General features: G+C 38.8%; 1 protein-coding gene across 6 annotated transcripts in view; it reads left to right on the top strand.

The window, feature by feature from the left end:
• LOC121931279 (ankyrin repeat domain-containing protein 26-like) overlaps nt 1-23,996 on the top strand; it is a 608,870-nt gene that overhangs the window by 546,812 nt on the left and 38,062 nt on the right. For 3 of the 6 annotated variants that reach the window (XM_042468842.1, XM_042468840.1, XM_042468843.1), the window contains 12 exons: nt 52-1,037; nt 1,958-2,102; nt 4,569-4,639; nt 5,392-5,494; nt 6,518-6,537; nt 9,469-9,556; nt 9,652-9,696; nt 10,410-10,598; nt 11,860-11,915; nt 15,023-15,994; nt 16,767-16,996; nt 22,278-22,406. In XM_042468842.1, the coding sequence (XP_042324776.1) occupies nt 52-1,037; nt 1,958-2,102; nt 4,569-4,639; nt 5,392-5,494; nt 6,518-6,537; nt 9,469-9,556; nt 9,652-9,696; nt 10,410-10,598; nt 11,860-11,915; nt 15,023-15,994; nt 16,767-16,996; nt 22,278-22,406 (3,034 nt within the window). The remainder of the gene's footprint in view (nt 1-51; nt 1,038-1,957; nt 2,103-4,568; nt 4,640-5,391; nt 5,495-6,517; nt 6,538-9,468; nt 9,557-9,651; nt 9,697-10,409; nt 10,599-11,859; nt 11,916-15,022; nt 15,995-16,766; nt 16,997-22,277; nt 22,407-23,996) is intronic. The other 3 variants (XM_042468846.1, XM_042468845.1, XM_042468844.1) reach the window with 1 other exon arrangement.

Here is a 23,996-nt window from a genome sequence, read left to right as displayed (position 1 = left end):
GTCATTTGTTTTATCTTGTGTATTTTTTTACCCACATATTGCTCTGTGAAGATAATGAAAATGAGAGTAATCAGTCATTAAAAGAAAATATTAAAGCAGAATCTCAAAAAAATATTAATCCTAATAAGCAAGAATTGCATAACCCAAATGATTCTTCTGAAAGTAATGGGGAGGAAGAAATTGATGAGGGAGCGGAGGAGGAGGAGGAAGAAGAGGAGGAGGAGGAGGAGGAAGAGGAGGAGGAAGAAGAAGAAGAAGAAGAAGGAAGTGAGGAGGAGGAAGATGAAGAAGGGGAAGAAGAAGGAGAAATGGAAGAAGATTTCAGTGAAGAAAGGGAAGATGAAAACATAGTAGTAAGTCAGGACAAGATAAAAAATGAAGAGGAAGAATATTTTGAAAAATCAGAAAAGAGAGGAACTCTTGAACATAATGAACAGGAGCTGGAAGGAACTATTTCTAACAGTAATTGTAAAACAGGCAAATTACAAGATGAAGAAATGCAGGAATCTGATGATGTGCCGATGTCTTTTATTGCTGAGCAATATGAACATTCACATGAAAAGGTGAATTGTGAACTAATGAATCATTCATTTCAAAAGGAAAATAGTTATGAACATGATGATCAGTGTCAAAATCCAAATGTCTTCCAGGACACTGACGGAAATAACAAAATTGAAGATGACAGCCAGAAAGGATTTCACAAAAATGTTACTTCTTCATTTGAGACTTTTGAAGGAACAGTGTTAGCAGAAGCTGCAGTTTCAGCTCTCTTAAATAGCCATCATAACAATTGTATGGATTCAAATCTAGGTGATAGTATTGAAAATGATGATGGTTCTGACTCAGAGGCAGAAGTTAAAAGCAGCAAAACTAAAGAACAGAATTCTGAAAACACTAATTTTGTGGATTATCAAAATGTTGGAGAAAAACAATGTATGGATATGAAAGAACTTCAGGAAACCCTAAATGAATCACTGGTATACAAAAATGAAAAAACTGAGGAAGAAGATCTGAAAGCTGTTCAACAGGATATCAGTGTAAGTGAATCTAATGTGATGGGGAAATTTTATTTAGTTATACCCCACTCTTCAGCCAAAAAGGCTCTCAGAGCAGTTTACAGATTGTTAATTTGCCAGTTCCCTGTCCTCAAGCCTACAGTTTAAAAAGACATGACACAAAAGGAGAAGGGAATGACAGTGGGGAAAGGGATCCATTTAGTAAAAGGTAAAGATTTACTAACCTAAATAATAAGAGAGTAATAAAATCCCTAATTCATACAATTATATTTCTCTCACACAATTGTGTTATATTAAGGCTAGTTAACTAATAAGACAATACTTGATAGTGCTTTGCTGGTACTAAAAAAGGAGCCACACTTGTGCCAGGTTTGTTCCAGGCACAATTCAAGGTGTTGGTTTGATCTGTAAAGCTATGATTGGTTTGTAATGGGACTCTTTGAACCACTTCATACGAACACACATTCAGCCTTTATAGCTTGCTTTTGTGATACTTATGTGATACTTCTGCCTTTACTTATTTTATAATTATAGAAGGTGAACTGCATACAAGTACTTATTCTACTGTAAAACAATTGTCAGTATTTATTATTGGTTAAGAAAATAAAGGGAGTAACCAGAACTGCTGAAATATTTTCCCATTTTCTACAGTATGCATTCATATTTTAAAAACAGTCCTTTTGTATACTGATCCTATTGTACTGCATTCTGAAGTGAAGAACGTAAGATGGAAAGGCATAATACTACCTTTGGGAACACAATGGACTAGAAATGTTGTTTATAGCACAATCCTATACATGCTTACTCAGAAGTAAGTATTGTGTTCAATAGGGTTTACTCCTCAGTAAGTAAGTAATGGTAATATTGTCCTACATTGTAGAAAACATATCTCAAGGTGGATTAATTACCATATAAATGATTGACGTGGTTCCTTATGTTAGGTTGAATCAGAAAAAGAAGAAGAGGAAGAGGAAGAAGATAGTGAAGAGGAAGATGGAAAAAATTCAGATGTTATGGATAAAAAATTGCCTTGTAATGAAAGTTCTCAAAATTGGAATGCTTCACAAGATGCTGTTATTAGAAAGGGTATATACATATACTTTTACTAAATCTGTTGCACAAAATAGAAGTTTATACCTGGTTCCTGGTTTTGTAAACTGCTCAGGCAACAGCACGGGGGGGGGGGGGGGAAGGGACAAGATAGAATAGATAAAACACAGTATAGTGCAACACAAGGCAAGATTTAGCTGCCTTAAATCCCATTTTGGGAGAAAGACAGGATATAAATCCCATAAAATAAAATAAATATTTATTAAAAATAGCATTTAAAACATTAAATATAAAGTATCTACAACAGAGTAATAAAAAAGAACATACATTGGTAATGCTTTAATACTAAGACAGCATCCTATGCCAATACGCTATTGTTGTCACACACAAGCTAGTTATCATACCTATAATCCCAGGAAATTGGTGAGCAAAAAGGTATCAGTGTAAAACCCTTCTGATCTCCCAGATGTATTTTGTAAAATTAGGGGCGAAACAGAGCGGCTTGAAGCGTCGGCATAGGGGCATGGCGTTTGGATGACGCACGCCTCCATGCCAACGCCACAGTGCCCGAGAGATCAGTGAATTATAATTCCATTGTGCATTTGCTATGGCATAAGACTCTTGAGCTCTCCATGAACCTGAAGATTGAAAAATTACTCTTAAATGTGTATAAAGTTTGATCTGTTCAATTGGATTTCCAGTGTTTACACAGTGTCTGAATAGAAACTAAAACTTTAGATTTATCATAATGAATTGCCAACTATTCAGTATTGCAATAGAAGTCCAGACAGTTGTCTTAGATGACAATGAGAGAAGTGCTGCATCATAAAGTGTTAAAGAGTAGAAGAGATAAGGACCTAATCGGCAACCTAGGTTGTGGAAAATTTTCTTGCAGAAAGTGTCTTAACCAAGAAAGTACAGTAATATAAAGATTGGACACAGTAGGGAGAATAACACAGCCTTAGTTTACTCCAATATGTGTTGGTATTAATCTAGTCAAATGATCTTCCTGATTACATTTCATTTACAGATAGGTTTTAGCATAAAGACGGTCAGTATTGGTGGACTCAGGTTTATGCAGTAGTCTGTCTTGAGAACTTACCAAATGCAGTCTTAAAGCTTATAAAAGCTGTGTAAAATGTCCCCCAGTAGGGGAAGAATATTCTTTGCTGATGTTTAGTTGTGTCTTTGACATTTTCAGTACATATTACTGGTAAATATTTGCAGTTCATTAGCTCATATACTAGCAATACTGAACTGCAGTAAATTTGCTGCAGAATATCAGGATGTTAGCAGATATAGTCCTCCATTCATAGCCACAGGGGATCTATTCCGGGGGGCCCTGTGGATAAAAAAAAAAGCAGGATCTTGAGTCCCATTGTGCTTAATGGTGGCTACATGCACACATGCCTATTGAATTAAATGGGATTTCTAAATCTGCAGATGGCAAGCCCATGGATATCAAGAGCCCACTGTACTTTTTTTCTGTTTGTGCATCAATACAACTCTAATATTGCTAGCCTTTACACATTTACTCATAGCTAAGTTCCACTAGGCTAAAATATGTGTACGATTATAATGTAACATACTGTGTTTAAAAACTGGCTAGGAATGTGATAAACTGCATTATTCACATTTCTTCATAAATCAAGTGTTTATGAAGAAAGGTCAATGGCTATTAAACTGCCACCCCAGGAAGAAATGGTTTGCTATGGGATTGTTCCTGTGTTTCATTTCAGGGGTCTTGTGCAGTCTAGGTTGTTATGTTAGAATAAACTGCTTTCAACAGTCCCATGGCTTCAACTTGCTGTCTGCTTGCTTAATTTCTTTTTCATTGTGTATGCCTTAGTGAGCTGTTGGCCCTTTACTGCTAGGAAAGGGAAGAATGAATGAAACACACCCTAGAACTAAACTGGATGAGGCAATGAATGAGTGACAAAAAAAGGCAAAGCCATACAATCAAGCATAGTATGGGTGATGCAGTAACTTTTAAATTCAGGTTGAGTCTCCCTTATCCAAAATGCTTGGGACCAGAGGTGCTTGGTGTTTCAGAATTTTTAAGATTTTGGAATATTTGTGCATACATAAAGAAATACCTTGAAGATGGGATCCAAGTCTAAACACAAAATTGATTTATGTCTAATATACACCTTAGACTTCTAGGCTGAAGACATTCAGGGGTAGCTGTGCTGGCCATTTAACAAACAGAAGCAAAAATACTTCAGTGATATATTTACTTTCATCTAGGCTGAATGTAATTTTATACACAATATAGTTTTGAGCATGAAACAAAGCTTGTGTACATTGAACCATCAGAAAACAAAGGTGTCACCATCTCAGTTACCTGTGTGGATTTTGAAATTCTGGATAAGGGAAACTCAACCTATAGCTGCTTCTAAAGCTGGCATGTGTTCTTTGCAGTCAAACTGTCGATTTTCACTTTTTGAAAAATGACAATTGGATATTTTGTTATGAAAATATAATAAATCTTTTATTTTCTAGCTACAGCTGCAGTAGGAATGGATGGAGTGGAGAAGGAGGAGAAGGGTGCAGAATCGCCATGGGATTCAGAGGTAGGTTATGTTTTTATTGGTATGCAATGGGGTTTTGAGGAAAATACTTCTGTTTTAAGCCTCCTGGCTTTTATTGTTCATTTTCAGTTGCTTTTTAAAATCTATCCTTTGGTAAACGGATCTTGAAAGATTATTTGTGTTACATATGTACATTCTTTCTATTAAAGATTTAAATTTGTATTTCTTTGGGAAATGTGACCAATAGTACAATAGGCCCTCAGTGTCCATGGATTCTGCATCCATGGATTCAACCATCCATAGCTTGAAAATATGACCCCTCCCCCAAAAAAGAAAATCCCAGAAGCAAACCTTGGTTTTACCATTCTACATAAGAGAAACCATCTTACAACCCCATTGTATATAACGAGACTTGCGCATCCATAGATTTTAGTATCCACGTGGGGACTTGGAACCAAAGGGCCCATTGTATTGGATCTCACAAGTGAGTAATAAAATTCTCAAGGTAGAAGCTGAATAAGTAGTCCCACACCCACAGGATCTAGAAAAGAAACAAGTGTAGTCTTCTTTATAAAACGTAAGGTACCTTTATAAAATATATAAAGTGTGCATAGTCAAACACATAGTCTAATGAAAGAGGGACAGAAGAAGAGGAAAATGACTGCAGTGCAGGAGGAGAGTGCTTATAGAAGAACAAACAGTAAATATGCAAACATGCAAACTAGCAATAAATATAGGCATGCAACTGTTGTTAACTCTAGCAGCATCTGTTTTGTGATTTTATTTTCCAATAGTGTATTACTGAAAGCCCCAAAAAGTCATCTGCCAGTTCCTTGCCAGCATCTCCTGCCAAAATTATGACATGCATGCACAGTATTACAGAAGAGCCATATGAAAGTAAGTTTTTCATAAAAGTTTTCCAGCCTACTTTATGTCTGATTTGTACAACATTCATTACATAAGATATGTTACAAATTAACCAGCTCTTTGAAAATCAAAGACAATCATCTAGATAATGTGTAGAATGTTAGGTATTCTGTATAGATACTGTCTTTATAGTTACAGTTGGCACTTGACTTTCACGGCTTTGGCACTTGTGAATTTGTTTATTTGCGAGTATCTTGCCATGTGCACTCTTCCCTCCTGGGCTTTTCCCAAGGGAGCAGGGGGGAAAGCCCAGTGGGAGGGAACAGCCAGGAAAAGTGTGCATGTGCTTCTCTTACCCCTCCTCCAATGCCTTAGACAGCTAATGCAAGCTCTCTGAGGCACTGGAAGGGAGGTAGGGGACTTGCATGCCCTCTTCTCTTGCCCCTCTTCTGATGTCTCAGTTCAGACAAGCTCTCTGAGGCATCAGAGAAGGGGCAAGAGAAGTGCCCGTACGAGCAATTCCCCCGCCTCCCTTCCAATGCTTCAGAGAACTTGTCTGAGCTGCCTAATGCATCAGAGGAGGGATGAGAGAAGCAAGCACCCAAGTCCCTCGCCTCCCTTGGATGCCTCAGAGAGCTTGCCTGAGCTCTCTGAGGCATTGGAAGGGAAGAGAGGCAAGTGTACATGTACACTCTTTTTGCCCCTCCCATGCCTTATTCATGGATTTTTCACTGTCATGGGGGTCTCACGATCCCAACCCCCATGAAAGTCAAGGGCCGGCTGTAGTTCTCTTTGTTTATGAAACTGTCTGTTCAAGAAGCCATAGATACTTCTAGTTTAAAATCTTTTAGTTAAAACATTTGGGCACAAATTTCCTTAAGGTTTCACTCTGTTGCATGGAGTTTACTCTCACTAAGTTTGCAGGTGGTAGATGGTACTTTTTTATTTCTAATATGGGAACAGGTTTCAAAGGTATTGAGTGCAACAAATGGCTACTGAAAATTACAGTGCATTATTATTAATATCACTGATTTGTTTCTTTTGATGTTCTAGGGAAATCAGAGGATATAAAGGTAAGCAGGGCTCTGTAATTATATTAACTTCAATGTGTTAATTTAAATATTGTGGGCTTTTTTAGTTTTCCAGGGGAATCTGTTAGCCCTAAACATATCTAAATCTACCTCCTCCTCTTTGATATTAGAGTTGCTATAAAACCTGCTTCTCTGATCCTAATTCGGACGCCATTATGTGAAAGCGAGCAGGTCACATCGGCTAACTTAGGAGTTGCCAAGAGGATTTGTTTTCTGGACATGTCAGAGGAGGTGAAGGAAAGCCTAGCTATGAGACAATAGGATGGCTTCAGTAAGAGTAAACAACTCCATCTACTTTATGTCATCCTGCTACATGAATACCCATTCACACCTGCATGCTACACCTTTGGAAGACTCAACTTCAAAGTGTCACTCAGGCATATCAAATATTTGGACCATTTGGGCACATCAACTCTCTGGATTTTGCCCAGGGTACAAATTTCCTATTCATTAAGGAACTTTTCCTTTGTTTAGTTGGATTAGCTTGGTTTGCAGGCAGAGATGCTGCTGGTTTTTGCCTTGCCAGACCCCTGTTTTGCTCACCAAATTCTGGTGACCTCAGGAGTGATAGAGTTCCCTTTTTCCTGTCCCGTAACATCATGAAGAGGAGCAGCTTCCAAAAAGGTGTCATATCTTGGTTAGAAGCCCTTACTCTATTCCAACTTAACACCTTTATTTCTTAGTTCTTACGTGTTTGTGTGAGTGATTGTTAAGAGTGTGTTGGTTTTCCTCTTTGAAATAAATTATAATTCATTGAGGATTTGCCTCTGTGGTCCTTTGTGCCTCCAACCTTGGTATACATAGGGATGATTCCAGGGCTGTGTAACACGGCCAGTAATTTGAGCTAATATTTAATTCCCCTAAGAATGAGCTGACATTAAGGAATAGCTCCTGTCATGGTTACATTTCACAGAGTATTCTGATGATGCCTTCTACTGGAGCACATAGACATAGCTAATAAACTTGTTTCTTCAGGGAAAGGAGCCACCCAGTATTCCTAGACCAGCCCTGCTAGTAATGACTGAGATTTTTGGAGCTCCTAAAAGCCTAACTCAATACTGCTGGTTTTCTTTTCCTCCCCCGCCCTCTTTCCCTCTAGATTTTCACTCTCTCCCTGCTTTCCCTCTCAGCCAAGAGTATTACAACTAAATGAGGAACAGCTGAAATCTGAGGAACAGGGAACCATACCACATCTACCTAAGATGCTAAATCTCTCTTTCCTTAGAGCCCATCTAAGGGGCTGTACAAACAGCCCATCTGTGCCACCCCTGGAAGTGCTGGGTTGGATATGTAGCAGCCACATGCCATGCCCTCACCCGGTGCAAATAGAACCTGGGAAATGCAGCTCCTATTTGCACCCTAGAAGCGGCGCCATAAGGGCCATAGCATGGCCTTATGACGCCCCACGTGCGCAGTGCCGTTTGGACTCTGCTCACAATGGACGTCATCACGGCATGCGCTGTCTGAATGGGCGTACGCCAAGATGGCGCCCAGTGGTGGACTAGGGTTTCTGACCTTGTAAACACTCAGCCCTTATCTAGTCCTTGTCCACGTACAGGCCAGCATAAAGTGCTAGTCTGTACACCTCCTAAGTTCTCTTCTCATAGTTAACCTCCTTGATAGAAGTACAGAGTAGACCAATAGAATAAAGGTTAACCTAGTTCATATATTAGCAAGTTAACTTTATGTGCAACCCAGTAAGGTGATGGAGCAGCTTAAGCTTTTAGTGGCTGTCTCTTCCCATGTAATTTTCCCTACTTGTAGGTCGAAGAATTTTTACAGAAGGGTCAAGATTTTTCTCTGTAAAAACTTTGAAGCTTCAGCTTCAACATTTATGGCTTTTGCCATGAATTTGGGGTTTTCTTTCCCCTGACCTGTCTTGACTTGGGCAAAGGAAATAGTGGTCACAGACTCTACGCTCAAGTCATTCATAAATTAGCCAAAGAAGATAATGAATTCATTCTTTTATGCTTTCAAATCCAATGCAGTAGTCATAGCTACCAATACATTTGTGAACATCTGGTGGCGATACTAGGATTTCCTACACACACGCCAGGTTCCAAGGATAACCTTCTTTTGGGGAGTCACATTGTTTGGTGGACATTTGGGAACTGCTCTGGTGGAGAACAAAGACAAGTCCAAGGCCAATCTGACCAAAAAGGGGGAAATGGCAGCCCTAGTTTTCCTTCCACAAATAGTTTTCCTTGCACAAATTCAGTTCTAATTCACACTCAGTGTGGTGGGGTTATAGTTCAAGATGGAACCATGGCTTCTAAATTATCTTTCAGTTTTAGCATTGCCTTTTTCACTGCCTACAAATACAATAAGAAGATAGTTTTTGTTAGCTATTGATACGCTGTTATGCCGCATTCCTGAGGCAGTTCCCTATGGATTATTTCTTTTCTGCAATTAGGGACTGAAGTACTCCTGGTGCTCCAACTCACTCTGAAAGGACTGAGTGGTGCCCTCTCCTAGGAGTTTATCAAGTGCCGTTGCCCAAGTGTCATGCCACAAGCACTTCTAAACTGGAACAGAAGCGTTATCGCCATGGAATTGTCAGGGAAGCTGCCCTTTACTTATTAACGGATTAATCCATTAATAATAAGAAAAGTGCTTTCCCGCTGATGATTCCATGGCGATAACTCTTCTGTTTCACTTTAGAAGTGCCAGGCATGATCACACTGGTGATGCTTCCGCCCCATTTTGATGATGTTTGGGCAATGGAAGCGTGATATTTAGAGCTCTGTGTGATAAGCCCCCTAGAGCAGGAAGTAGATAAGTTCTACAACCATACTTCAGAAGCAAGCATCTCCCCAAAGTATGGAATAACCTTTATGAGTCTTCCTAGAAAGCAGACATTCTCTGTAAAAAACCTCAGTTTTTCATTCTATTTCTTGGTTTTTGTTGTTACAGCCAGAAACTGCCAGCACAATCCTGCAACATGATGCTACTTCTTCTCATGTTTTAAAGCATATAGAGAGCAAAGAAAAGCAAAAATCAGGTAATCCTTGGTAAAATGACTTTTGCTTGGATGGAAGGAAATTTGTTTTTACCTTTTTTTCCAGTCAAAACAATTGATTTTTTTTCTCCTTTCAGATTTAATGGAAGAACTTGGTTTCGATGATGCAGATGATATTGAAGGTTGGACATTTTTATTTCTATTTTTGTCCTTTGTGTAGAAAGTTAGGCATGACAACAAATACTTAACCACTGGTGAAATAAGTACATAAAACCACTGTACTCCCCTCCCCCAGAAATGTATAGATATTAGAGATTATGCTAGCTAAATTTTATATCTCCTCTAAAGAAAAGACAGCCAGCAGGACCTTCATAAGTCTCTGTCCAAATATGATCACTGAAATCCCTAAATGGATTTTGCAAAGACAAATTTTAGTTCATATTACAAAGATGTAAAAGTTCTACTTAGCTATTTCTAACAGACTCTAAGTATTCCTGTTTATTGAGTTTAAACTACATTGTCATAGGGATGAAGCAAAGAGGCAGCTTGGAGTGGCCTGTGGCCACTCCAGCCACAATCAGCCCCCAGTCAGCCCAGGAGTGCAGTGACTGGAGGGTCTGCTTTTGAAGCATGTTGCCACAGTGCTCCCAAACAAGCTCCTGGCAAGGAGCGATTTTTTGCTGCTTCTTTTGCCAGCAGTTTCAAGCTGCCTCAGACAGCCAGAGTGGCTTCAGGCCACGGTGGGGGTGTGTGTCATATAAATGTCACGTCCCCAAAGTGGCTGGAAGCCACTCTGTTTGGCCTATCTGTTTTGGCCCATAGTTTGCATTCTAAAGAATGTACTGTACATGTGTGGATCTGTTTGCTCTCTTTGTTTTTGATGTCCTGATTTCAGATGCATCTGACTGGGATTCTACCAGCCTTTCAATTAAGAGTGTTCCCTGTGCTAAACTGTATGATGTCTTAATGGTGGGAGAGCATACATCTCCATTACAATTAGGAAAATCTGCTTGTATAAATGAAAACTCTGTTCTTTCAAGAGCACAACAACTGTGTGATGGTCTGACAACAGTTGCATCAAAAGGTAGCTGACATCACTCTTTATATACCTTATATACTTATTTGTAAATCTGAAAATGTATGCCCAAAGATTGACCCCAAAATCCCAGGTCAACTTATTTCCGATCGCTATGGAAATGTGATAGTAGCTCTTTCAGATTTCCCAATGCGGTGCGGAAAGGAGTTTAGCAAAAAAGAGCCAAGCAGAAAGAGTCCTGGGTGATTGATTGATATTGCTGTTTGTTTAAGAGTCCCCCTCCTGCCCGCGCGTCTGGATGAAATCAAACCTGAAATGAAGAAGAGTCTCTTGTCATATGCACACATACACACACTGAAGGAGCCACCAAGTTTTACCCTCGACCTATCCATGAGTCATGGCAAAATCCATAATTTTGTTACCAAAACCTGACCTCAACTTATACATGAGGTCAACTTTTAGTTGAGTATATATAGTAATCAAAATCTGCTTGTACACTAAGAAGATACCAGTATTTGGCTCATGTATACAACCCAGCTGTTTTTAGTAAAACCTTCTAAAAGTTGGGGATTGCAACTTAACTTTGCGCTGGTTGTTTTTATCTGGTGAAGTGAACCTGATGTGAGGGAGGTCAAGTGGTAGAATGGATAGAATGGAGTAAGTGTGATGGATTGCCAGGGAGATGGGAGAAAATGCAATGAAGTGGGGATGTAGGACAGTATGGTAGGCAGTTGGAGAGGGAAAAGCATTAGAAGTTCTGGTAAAACAGCTGTAGCCTTAATTTTACTTTAAACATGTAATACTGGGCTGAAAATACATCTCTTATTCTCCATAAATATGTTGGTTCTCTATTTAGAAAATTGTCTTTTTTTTTTTAAAGGGATTCAGGTGTACACTTTGTATTCAGACACGATCTGTGTGGCTCAACTTAAAATACTCTCTCTCCCAAAGATATATTTTAATATTACACCCTGTTGAAATAATCATTTAAGTGAAAGTTATTTTTTTAAAATATCTGATTAACTTTGTCTCTTCCCAGCACATTTATTTAGGAAAGTCTTTATATACTGTGCTATAGTTTAAGATCGTCGAACAATGTACAGTCAGTCAAACATCATTTAAAATTATTTTCAAGCCCCAGTTTATTACAGTTCTAAATAATTCAAGATAAAATGATGGTTGGAAATCTTCAAGGGGAGGAAACCTGACTGTTGAGTGAAGCAGAATGATAGTTGACTATTTTTATTAGAAATCAGAATCTTACAGTGTGGTATTCAAACACAAATATGTTCATCCAATATTTTTACAGGCCAGCAGGGTGTTGAACAAAACAATACTGGAGAACTAGAAAGGGATGAAAACAAGGTATGTAGATTAAAAATTGCCTTTAACTATGAGCATCAAATACTGTTTTGCAGTTGAAACAAACATTAATTTAATTCTTCAGTTATGCACGGACTTTAAAACAAAGTTGAAGGCACAGATTTGATGTCCTTCTAGTCTCTAATTTGTTGTTTTGCTCTGTGAATATATTAAATAATTCCATACTCTCCAATACCTTCCTTATATGTCTAGGAGCAGCACTGATACCGTACATGCAGAAACATGACTTAATATGGTAGCTATGAATTTCCTAATATTCCAGGAAGGCTGAAGTGGTTGAGTAGTTTTTAACTGAATTAGAATCATCTTGAAATCTTTGGTTGCTGTGGTCTTAGCACCTTTATAAAAGTTTTCCTCTGTGGAGGAATAGAGGAAGAGTTGGGTGAAATGCTAGTTTATTTTTGAAAATATCTGTAAAAGTTGATAATACAGGAATATACACAATTTACTTACTATTTTGTGTAGTATCCTACAGGATATGAGTGGAGTAGAGAAAGGGCGTAAAAAGCCATGCCACCAGTACTATCAGAATGGTCTGTCTTTATCTGTATGATAGTAATATGGCAATTGTTGAGTAATTCAGAATACTCCTGCAGTATAATATATGCTTTTGTGATTTTTTTGTCTTAAATTGCCAAGATATTTTACTTTCTGCAGTTAATTACAGCAACAGTTCTACAAAAAGAAGTTGATTCAACAGTGTTTATAGTCTATATATATGTTATCACAGAAAAATTTTTAAAACATAGTATAACATTTTCTGTAATTTTGAAATAACTGTTAATATCTCTTTCATGTATAGCTACTTGCTGTATGTACTCATGTATAAGTCTAGAAATTTTAGTCAAAAAATTGACCAAAAAAACCTTGGTTTGACTTATCCACGTGTCAATGTAAATACTATACTTTAACTCTTATATAAAAAAAGAGCCATCCCTTTTCTCTAAATACTGTAGAGTGATAAAAGGCAAGAGCTTAGTCCATCCTGGGAACAACAAAAAGAAGCATGGATCCCCTCTACTCTCTAATCCATCCAGCCTTTAGGATGAGCACAAACAATTATGCCTGCTAGAATTTTCTAAGTTCTTTGGTATCATTTTCCTTTGTATCATCCTTTACATCCTTTGTTACATGCCCCTAAGTCTTACCCTTGACTTATCCACAGGTCATATCAAAATCCATAATTTTGGCCCCAAAACCTGCCCTCAAATTATACATGAGGTAGACTTATAGGCGAGTATATACGGTATACATATCTCTTATGCATAAGTCGTATAAGAAAATGCATCAATTTGAATAAGAAATACAAATTATTTGTCTCCCGCTCCATCGTATAACTAGGATCACTTCTGAGAAATTTAGGGATTCCTCTACTGACAAATTGCAAGTCTCTGCTGACAGGTATCTTTTGCAGTTTTCTCCACAGAGATGGCTCTGGGAAGTAATGTGGCAGATACTGCCACCAAAACTATCCTACTTAAGGCATGAAACCCTCAGCTTGCACAGACATACCTGTTGCACAATCCAGTTGGGAGCAGTTCCAAGGAAGTTTACTTCCTTGTAGAACACATTGAACAACTAATTATACCAACAAAACAACTCATCTTAAGTAGAGAATCTTCTGTGGTTCTGTAGACCCAGGAGTAATAATAACTCTTTACTAAGAGGGTGCCCCGCATGTCTCCATAGGCATCTTGGTACATGCGACTTGCATTGATCCCAAAAATTGCAACCTTTTCCAGTGTGTTTGGATGGAAAGTGCAGGCCTGGTAGCCATAGCAATGCTGTATAGGCCTAAATTGAGTTGGAACCTGTAATCCCTAACCAGCACAAAACATCAGATTTGCTGACTACTAAAGGCTAATTTGTAGGTCATAATGGCGTGTTACAGACCGCCGAGAAGTGGCAATCTGCCGCCGGCGCCAGTTGCAGCGTCCGGGAACCGCAGCAGCCAAACTGCGCGGTTCCTGGATGCTGCAAATAAGGAGCGTGAAAATCGTGCTCCTTCCTCGGTGCCAGAAGAGACGCCGCGAGGTGCTAGTCACGCACTTGCGGCGTCACTACTGGGGTGTGACATGCGGACGCAGAGCATCTGCTACGTCAAGATGGCAGCGGCCGTGTGGAACGGCCGCCGCCATCTTATACGGACTCGGTCCGTAATAGGGGTAAGTGCATGCGTAGCTGCCCATGTGTAATGGGCCAATATCTCAGAAGATGGTACAGGAGTGAATGACTGTTGTCTAACCTACTCAGCCCTTGTGTCTGTACAATAAAATTATTATTATTATTATTATTATTATTATTATTATTATTATTATCATTATCATTATCATTATCATTATTATCATCCTGCCTCTCCCAGGTGGATCGAGGCGGGATCACAACCCAGTATAAAATACAATACAAGAAATGGAAACCTATATAGGAAATACAGTAATGTTGAGAAACCATCCAGTTTTTGTTTAAACATAATAAGCTCTGTAACAAGTGTTAGCATTTGACAGATTATGTGTCTTGAAGAAGGCAGGAAATGAGCTCCAGCAGCAAAATAATCCTAAGTAATTAATACTTAGTTGAAAAAAGCAAACATATCCTGTCATTTCTTACTCTTAATAACACTTAAAGGTTGAGTCTCCCTCATCCGAAATGGTTGAGACCAGAAGTGTTTTGAATTTTGGATTTTTTCAGATTTTGAAATATTTGCATATATATAATATATCTTGGAGATAGGACACATGTTTAAACATAAAATTCATTTATGTTTCATATACACCATATCCACATACCTGAAAGTAATTTTATATACAGTATTTTTAATTTTGTGAATGAACCAAAGATTGTGTGTACCTTGAACCATCAGAAAGCAAAGGTCTCACTGTTTCAGCCACCCATGAAAAGAGTTTTGGTTTTTAGAATATTTTGGATTTCAGAATTCCAGATAGGGGAGATTGTACCTGTTACAAGATACTGTAAACAATTTTTATTACTCCTTAAGATAACAGAATAATTTCTTTATGAATTTCTAGCATAATTTTAACATGATGGTTATTGTTTGTTAATTTCTCTCTATTCATACTTGCTTGTAAAAGGATAAAAGTGAAATAGATACACGCAACTCCTTAGAAAACCTATCACTTGAAACACAGACAGACCAGTCAGAGGTTCCATATGTTTGTGATGAAAAGAAAATTGGAGCAGTAATTCACAGTGAGGAACCAAACAATGAAAGCAGTCATTTTGATTCAACAATCTGGGAAGAAAGATATGAAAAAATGTGGGTTGCAAATGAAAAAAGAGAAGTCAAATCACATTTTAAGAGTATTACTGCAGAACTAAAGCAGATGTTTGGTGAAATCAGTAAAAATGAGAAAAAAAGTAATACCCCTGTTGAAGGACAATTGCAAGATGGCCTCAGTGGTTTCTCAGAGGGTATAAAAGAATCACCACCACCTCATCTGTCTAAAGCTACAATTGGTACACCAGGAGAGGGTGATATTAGACAGTTGAAGCCTGTCAGTTCAGAAGAGAAAATAAATACTGAAAACTCAGTTTTATATCCTCAAAAAAATGAGAGACCAAATGTCAAAATGGATCTGAAAACAAACAATGAGGTATTGCCTAACAATGCAGAAGAAGCAGGAGTAAATGTAAATGAAGTAAAAGGCGACAATAAATGTATACAACTGGAAAAAATTATGAGTGGGAATATCATAGCTTCAGAAAAATATCCTGATTATTCCCCACTGCCCAGTAGTAGAGACACTTCAAATACATTTTGTAAAAGAACATTTTTCAGCCATCCAACTGCTGATCATGGGGGTGCAAATGTGGAAAGTGAAGAAACTCTGCACTATTTTAATAATTGTGTCAGAAGCTGTAAATATTCTGATACTGAGTCTGGAAATCAAGTGAAATATTCTGTGGAAACCTGCTGTATACCATCAAAAAAACAACTGGATGAAGAATTAGAATGTGATGTTGCAAGATTTAAGAATGAGGTAGGAATGCTACAGATAGCGTTCCTGGCTTTGGAGAGAGAAAAGGCCCAACTACAAAAAGAGGTAGAGAAGTATTTGCTGCTTTCCATTCTTTGGTCTTTCTCCAACCTCAGGCATCCTGTTCATTTCAACTCTTCAGCATTTATTGTAAAGCCTTTTTTTTTAAATGTTCTGGCTTTATGCTATGCTTCCAATATAAATCAGGAAGGAAAAGTTTGTATGTTTTTTCTTCTGATCTGTCTCAGGTAGTAATTTTAATATACAGAATTCAGAAATTCTAACACAAAAATATTTCAAGTAATTCTTGTTTTATATAGGTGCAATTCCATAACACATGAACTGCACCTATTTATGAACTGACTATAAATTTGGTCCAAAATGTGAAGCTGGTGTCTGAACAGGGTATTTATTGACTTTTCCATTTATTCTCATTCTTGCTTATCACTGTTCACTTTGCTGTGTGAAACATTTCATTTTTGTTTAATTTTTTAATGGCATACTTGATCACTTTTGTCAATAATATATGTTCTATTTATAATTCAAATGTTTGTGTTTCTAAACCGTTTTCTCTTTCACTAATAGACATTTCCCCCATTACCTTCTTTATTCTTTCTTTCTTTCTTTCTTTTTTTACAATACTAACTCTTACTAACCTAAACTTTAGTAGTGAGTAGTTTCTTTTCAATAGTAGAAGTGTTTTTCTTGTGCTCTGGACTGTTAAGCAAAATAAAAATTAAAAAATAAGTAAAAGACAAAAAACCACAACCTATAATTCTTTGTGATTATTGGCATTTTTATTTGCTTTCTGATAAATATAGTAAATATTTTTTTCTAGGTGGAAGATGAAAAAAGAAAGCAGGGGTTGGAAGCTGAAGGGAAAAAAGAAACTGTTGTAAACCCTGGAAAAACGGTGGATGAAGAAACTGAACAGAAAACCAAACAAATGCCTACAGTGGATGAAAACCAGTATATTAAAACGGAAGATGACAAGACAGAAGAAAACCAAGTTATAAACAGGATTTCCTCACCAGAAAGAAAGCGGTTTATGCCAATTTCATATCAGGAGTGAGTATAAACAATCATATCAATCCACATCTATTTCTATGCAGATCAACTTATCTAAAAAAAAATTGCAGTCTCTTAACATACTTCCTTCTGCTAAAGCTTTGTTTTAATGGTTGTTAACAGCTTGCCTAAGACATCCAGTATTTATATTACTGTACTACATATATTGTATGGGAAAGAATATAGGCAGCTGTCTAATATCAGGTCAGAACACTAGGCCATCTAACTTAGTCTTGTCTGTGCCAGGGTGGGAATCATGTTGTCCTCCAGATGTTGGGATTATTCTGTTTTTGTAGTCAGCAGACCAGAAGACGATGTGGCTGGGTGTGTTTTGGGTGGAATCTGAGGATGGCTCCTGGTTTCCACCATCACTGTTCCCTCTCACTACAATTTTCAATGGGATATGTAGGCAGTAGCATGTCAGATTGCCCCTGCAGGCTATCTGGAGTGTCCCATGTGTAGGATTTTAGTTTTAATATGTATCCCTTGGTCTTACACATAGTCAGCACTTTTGAAGGGATCTTGCATCAAAAAGGTACCTGTTCACCTTCTTTCAAGCATGTTATGTGGGGCCTGTTTGTTTTCTTTCAACTTGTGACAGACATGAAACTGAGGTATTTTTGGATAATTATTTTTTGGAAGAAAAAAAAGAGCTTCCAACTATCCCTCTGCCAGCACATACAAAGCATGGAGAATTGGAGTAGGTCAATCCCTGTTTTAAACACATACACATACACACACAGAGAAAGAGGCAACTGGAAATAGATGGTGGAGTGGGGAAAGAGCCTTATGTTTAAAAAGATAATTATTTCATCAGAAAAATAAGAAGAGAAGGAAAAACATATTTTCTTCCAGAGTGTACTTTACCTTTTTTTTTCTTGGCATGGAGAGAAAAACCTCCCACTTTAGGGAAGGCAGAACTAGACTAATATAGCTGCCACTTTGTACTACCGAAATTGAGTGTCATTTAGTTTTATTGAAGTAGGGAAATTTCCCTTGGCACCAAAGAGGAAAAAAAGCATAGTACACTGCATCAAGAGGCAAGGAGGCCTAGTTTTCTTCCATCTTTATGAAGAAACAAGTGCCATTTTAAAAATGCAAGACATTTTATTTCTTTTCCTTTGCATTTCCAGAGTGTTGTGTAAGCAGGTGAATTGGCAATTGTGCTATTGAGTTACAGTGGGGTAGCTGTGTCTATATATCTCCCAGTTATTTTCTCTCAAAGGTTTTCCTGGTGGGTTACAGATCGCCCATTTGGGGCAGGCTGCACCCGCCCCTTTCCCCGGTGTATCGGTGCCTCAGCTGCCAGACTGGCAGCCTCCGAGGCCCCGATCCGCCACTTTGCAGGCTGCAGGGAAGCGGCAAAAGGCCGCTTCACCGCAGCCTGGAAAGGGGTGTCCTTGGGGCTTCAAGCCCTAAGAACACCCTGCGGCGGCGGGGAGAAGGAGAAAGGGGCCGCTTGGCCCCTTTCTCCCTTGCTTCGCTGTGCGCAGCCGTCTGAAGGCTGGGCCAGCAACGCAAACCAGGAAAGAGCTCCGAAACGGAGCTCCTTCTTGCTCTGCGCAAAGGGCACATTAAGCGCCCTCGCGCGGAGCGATGGCGTCATGTCCGCGCTGCCTCGTTTGGAGGCGCCGCGTTCGTGACACCATCATGGCGGTGGCCGTGTGGAACGGCCGCTGCCATTTTGTGCGCGCGGAGCATGTATTAGGGTTGGGGTGTGTGGAAGCACCGCCCCTTCCTAACCCTAGTACGCACTCTGCGCATACTTTAATGGCGGTCTGTAACCCACCCCTGTTCAGCAAAAGTCTGGCACACTTTCTCCACCCCTGATCCTATTACCCCTTGTTTTCCATGGCTCCAGAAGCTAGGATTCAAACTACAGTAAAAGAGATTCCACTAAATCTCAGGAGGAGCTTTCTGATCGTCAGAACTGTTCAACAGTAGAATATGCTACCTCAGAGTTTGGTGAAGTTTCCTTCTTTGGAGGTTGGATGGCCAATGTATGCTTTGATTGTACATTCTTGAATAGAAGGGGGTTGGACTGGATGGCCCTTGTGATCTCTTCTAATTCTATTATTCTATGTTAAGGGCAACGTTTGTCTGATTATGGCAGGGAAGTCCAAAACTCAATATGTTTCTGGCAAACAGTGAAAGAGATATGCAGGAGTGCAAAAGTGAGAACCTGCTTTATTCTTTCAGTTATCTGCCTTGGTTCCCATGTCAGGAGAATGGCAGGATTTAAATCAGATAAATAGAAATGGATGAATCAAACATTGAAATTAAAGCTCATGACGTGGAAAGGGGGGGCCCTTAGAAAAGAACAAAAAAAGTGGATCTCTATCTCTTAAAAAGGATCCATGTGAAAAAGAGCTTAAAGTAGAAACGAGAAAAGGATCCAGGGATAGCCATGTTGGACATATAGCAAATCCAATAACAACAAAAACCCACCAAACAGTGGTACCTTTATCGGACCAACCAAAATGCACAATATATATGTTGCAAGCTTTCAAGGCTACGCTGCTTCTTCATCAGACAAGATGTTAAAAACCATACAGGAGGAAAAAATTAAAGGTGTTAGTCAGAGACCTGCATTTTGCTATCTTTGTTCTCAGTTCAGATGGTATGGAGGGATATTTCACAAAAAAGATGCTTCCTTGTTGCAAATGGATATTAAATTTCCTCGACTTTGATAATCTCCCAGTAGCCACATGGCCAGAAGGAGGAGGTTTCAGCCTGCAAGCAATACCCTCCATACAATCTGAACTGAGAATAAAGATAGCAAAATGCAGGCCTATGACTAACATCTTCAACTTTTTTCCTATATGGTTTTTAACACCATGCCTGATGAAGAAGCCAGTGTAGCTTTGAAAGCTTGCAACATGTATATTGTACAAGAGAAAAGGAAACAATTTCTTTGCAAGTCAGACATGCCATTCCTATTGTTCAGTGTTCTTTTTGATCAGGCATACACTTCAATTTTAGGATTAACAATATAGCAGCTTCACTAGGTAAATACAGTTGCCCCTTTGTTTTCACGAAGTATCCGTTTTGGACCACCACCACCACCCCCGCAAATACAGAAAATCACCACTATTCGAGCCCCATTGGCTTGAATGACAGTTCGTGGCCATGGGATGCACGCACCCCATTTTGTCCCCCTCTGTTTGCTGCCTGAGAATGGGCGAGGGATGCAGACTCCAAGTGGAGTCCAAATGACTGTACTCCAATCTTTTTCCTTCATTTCTAAAAGGTTTAGACCACAACAGGAATGGATAACTGTTAATATTTGTGAGCCTTTCTTAATTCTAAAACAACTAACAGAAGCCTGGAAATGTGGCAAGGGGAGTTGAGGAATGAATAGGGGGAGGGGGTGCTAAGTGGCACTGGGGACCATAAAATGACCTTGACTTTCTGCACTCCTGGCTTAAAACATAAACTAGTGGAGCTGAAAAGTATAAAGCTTGTTAGTAGTGTGTAGCTGTTCTCCATACTACCTATAGAGTCCTGATGGCACAGTGGTCAAATGCCTGTACTGCAGCCACTCACAACCATAAGGTTGCAAGTTCAATCCTAGCCAAGGAGGCTCAAGCTTGACTCAGGCTGGCATCCTTCCAAGGTCGCTAAAATGAGTTCCCAGCTTGTTGGGGGCATTTAGCTTACACTTTGTAAACTGCTTAGGAAGTGCTTAAGTGCACTGGTAAGCAGTATAGAAATGTACTTGCTATTGCTATTGCTGTACCCACTTTTCCAGTGTGCTTACTGCCATTGACATTCCTCAGCATGGTAAAATGAGCACTACAAACCTGAAAGTGCAGCTTTCCTTTAAAATAAGGTACAGTACACCTGCGTCATACGTCATATGCAGCTTTCAGCATACACTGAAAGCCGCACCAGAAAAGCCCTGGTGTGCCCCGGACGAAGTAATGGGTGCACGTGCCATGCCACACTCCAGCATACGCTAGATTTCCCTTATGTAGTTGGGTCCGGAATGGAAAGGGCTCACTTTATATATTCATCTTGTTTTAACTTAGAAGTACATTGTTTAAAAAGTCAATGTACTTTAAGACCCTCTGGTGGCATGGTGTCTACACGTTGAATGCTGGTGGAGTGTCTTGAAGCTGCCCTGGGGCTGCAGCGAAGCTGGAAAAGGTGGTCCTTTCCCAGCCCAAATAGGAGCAGATTTCTTCCACTCCTACTTGGGGCAGCCACATGTGTTTGCCACAGCCCTAATGTGTCTTCGGCAGGGATGGCTCCAAGCCTCCCCTTCCTGGCCATCTGCTCCAGCCCATAGTCATAATGCACTATACTCTCACGGGCGAGGGACATTACTCAATCCTGGAACATGCTGTTGGCTACATATGCCATTGCATGTTTCCAGCAGCAGACTTTTTAAACATGCAATGGTATCTGTAGCCAGCAGCATGAGTGGAAGAGGTCTGCTTCTATTTGGGCTGGGAAAGGACTACCTTTTCCAGCTCCACTGCAACCCCAGGGCAGCTTCAAGATACTCCACCAGTGTGCAGCATGTAAACAATGTGCCACCAGAGCATCTTGAAGCCACCCATGTCTGGGCAGCTGGTCGGCTTCTGGGCTTCTTCCAGGCAGTTTCGGAGTATGCAGCATGTAAACGCCATACTCCCAAGATGCCCAGGAGCAGGCATCAATGGTATATTCGGCCCTAAGATACTGTAGTATAAAATCTTTATTCAATATATTTATATTTCCTTAAGTTCTTGTTTTTTTAAAAAAAAGATAAAATTATTTAAATCTGCCTCTTTGAAAGAACCTCTGAACCTCTTTTTATTCCAGTCAGAATTATAACTGTAGATTCTGCTTAAGATTCCTTTCTAAATGCATACTGTTGTGTCTCATTATATCATTCCCATTACCAAGATACTGATCCTTACACTTCTATTCAGTATGATTTAGATCCAGTTTTCCTAAAGATTTTAAACCCAGCAAGCCATCAGAAATTCCTTCCTGTAAATACTTTCGCCATCCTTCTTTTTGTTGTAGTTTCATTCTTCCTTAGTAAAAGATAATAATAATAATAATAATAATAATAATAATAATAATAATAATAATAATAATAATAATAATGGTAATTATCATTATTTATTTATTTATTTATATCCCACCCCTCTATGTAACGTAGTCCATATTTGCTAGCATGAGTTTGTTTTCTTCTGCTTTGGCCACATTCGCTTTTCTGGTTTAGCATTTTTAGAGGTAGCTTTGTGCTTTGCTGTTTCTCAATTGCTCTATTTTTGTTTCATTTCAGTAAAAATCTTTTTGCCAGTGGAAGAGATGTAAGAAAAAGTGGAAATAAAAAAACAGTTTTGAAACAAAGAGTTACTGAGGAGATCACTGATGACAGCAGTTTGAGTGAAGCATCTCTGGAAGAAGAGAGGTGTGGATAATCATGATTTAAAAATAAAATCAAGTTGATTTTAGCACTTATTTATGTATTTAAAGAGTTGCCTTATGAGGAATAAGCTAGTAGTGCATTTAAATTAGCATTATGGACAACGTTTTAAAAGATGATATTCCAGATAAGTAAAAAGGCTAAAATCTAGTTAATAGTTCCAGACAGAGTAGATCCATTGAATCTACTGTTGAAAGTGAAATCAATATTTATGTAAAACCCACTGCTTCAGTGGGTCTATGATAATTGGGATTAGCTGTTGGATTTAGGAGTTAAGTGATACATGTTTATTATAAATATTCTGAATCACATATATATTAAAAGAGTCATCTTTGGGATTATTTAAGAAAAGGATCTTGGAATATTGCTAAACAAACATATAAATTATCTTGGTTTAAGGTAGGTGAAATGTATTGGGAATTATGAGGAAAGGGGTTGAAAATTATTGTTAGATTAGCTTTGTTAGCTATAACTGCAAAAGTATGACAGGCAGAGGTTTCTTGCATCCATGTTCTCAGCAATTTTGGGGAAAAAATATTTATTTTAATCCTCTAGTTGGCTTTCATGTATGTACAATTCTGTACAAAATTGGATGTGATAGGAGAGATGTAGTCAAGCCAGGTGATGGAGTTTCTGCCTTTGGAGGTTTTTAAACAGATGCTGGATGGCCATCCATCAGGGTGCTTTGATTGTGTATTCCTGCATGGCAAAATGGGTTTGACTGGATGGTCCTTGAGGCTCTTCAAACTCTATGATTCTGTGTGTAATTATGTTGGACAGAACATGATGGGTCAGTGATATCTAATGCATGCCACTGGTTCAGTCTTCCCTAACCTGATATTCTCTAGATGTTTTGGAAAACAACTTCCATCATCACCATTGCTCATGATTGGTTGGAGGGTGATGATATTTTCAATCCAGTTGAACCTAAGTGCATAACTGGAATATATTTGGTGTATTATGTGTAATGGCCAGGTGAAGTATTGTATACTGTATATACTCAGGTATAAGTCTAGAAATTTAAGTAAAAAAATTGACCCCCAAAACCTTAGTCGACTTATCCATGGGTCAATGTAGGTATTGTACCTTAAGTCTTATTAAAAAACAGGAACTATCCCCTGGTGAAAGGCAAGAATGTAATCTGTCATGGAAGCACTGACCTCCCTCTACTCTCTTATCCATCCAGCCTTTAGTGTGAGCACAGACAGTTATGCCTGCTGGGATTTTGTAAATTCTTTTATCGTTGTTTTGCTTTGCTTCATCTTTTAGATCCTTTGTGATATGTCCCTCAGTTTTACCCGCGATTTATCCATGGGTCATATCAAAATCCATAATTTTGCCCCCCCCAAAACCTGCCCTTGACTTATACATGAGGTCCACTTATAGTCGAATATATACAGTAGTCTGTCCAGAATGTTGAGCGATTTATGGATATCTATAGATATTTTAATAAAATATTCTGCATACAGTCTAGGTTGTATCTTAGTGCTGCTTTTTCTAGTGCATGACAGATTTGGCATGTAAGGCCTAAACATCAACAGCACAGAAGTTTTGTACATTTTCAATGTCAATGAA

Source organism: Sceloporus undulatus, chromosome 5 (assembly GCF_019175285.1).
Source record: "Sceloporus undulatus isolate JIND9_A2432 ecotype Alabama chromosome 5, SceUnd_v1.1, whole genome shotgun sequence".
In the NCBI taxonomy this organism is placed as follows: domain Eukaryota; kingdom Metazoa; phylum Chordata; class Lepidosauria; order Squamata; family Phrynosomatidae; genus Sceloporus; species Sceloporus undulatus.
This window is presented reverse-complemented; position numbering and strand designations above follow the sequence as displayed.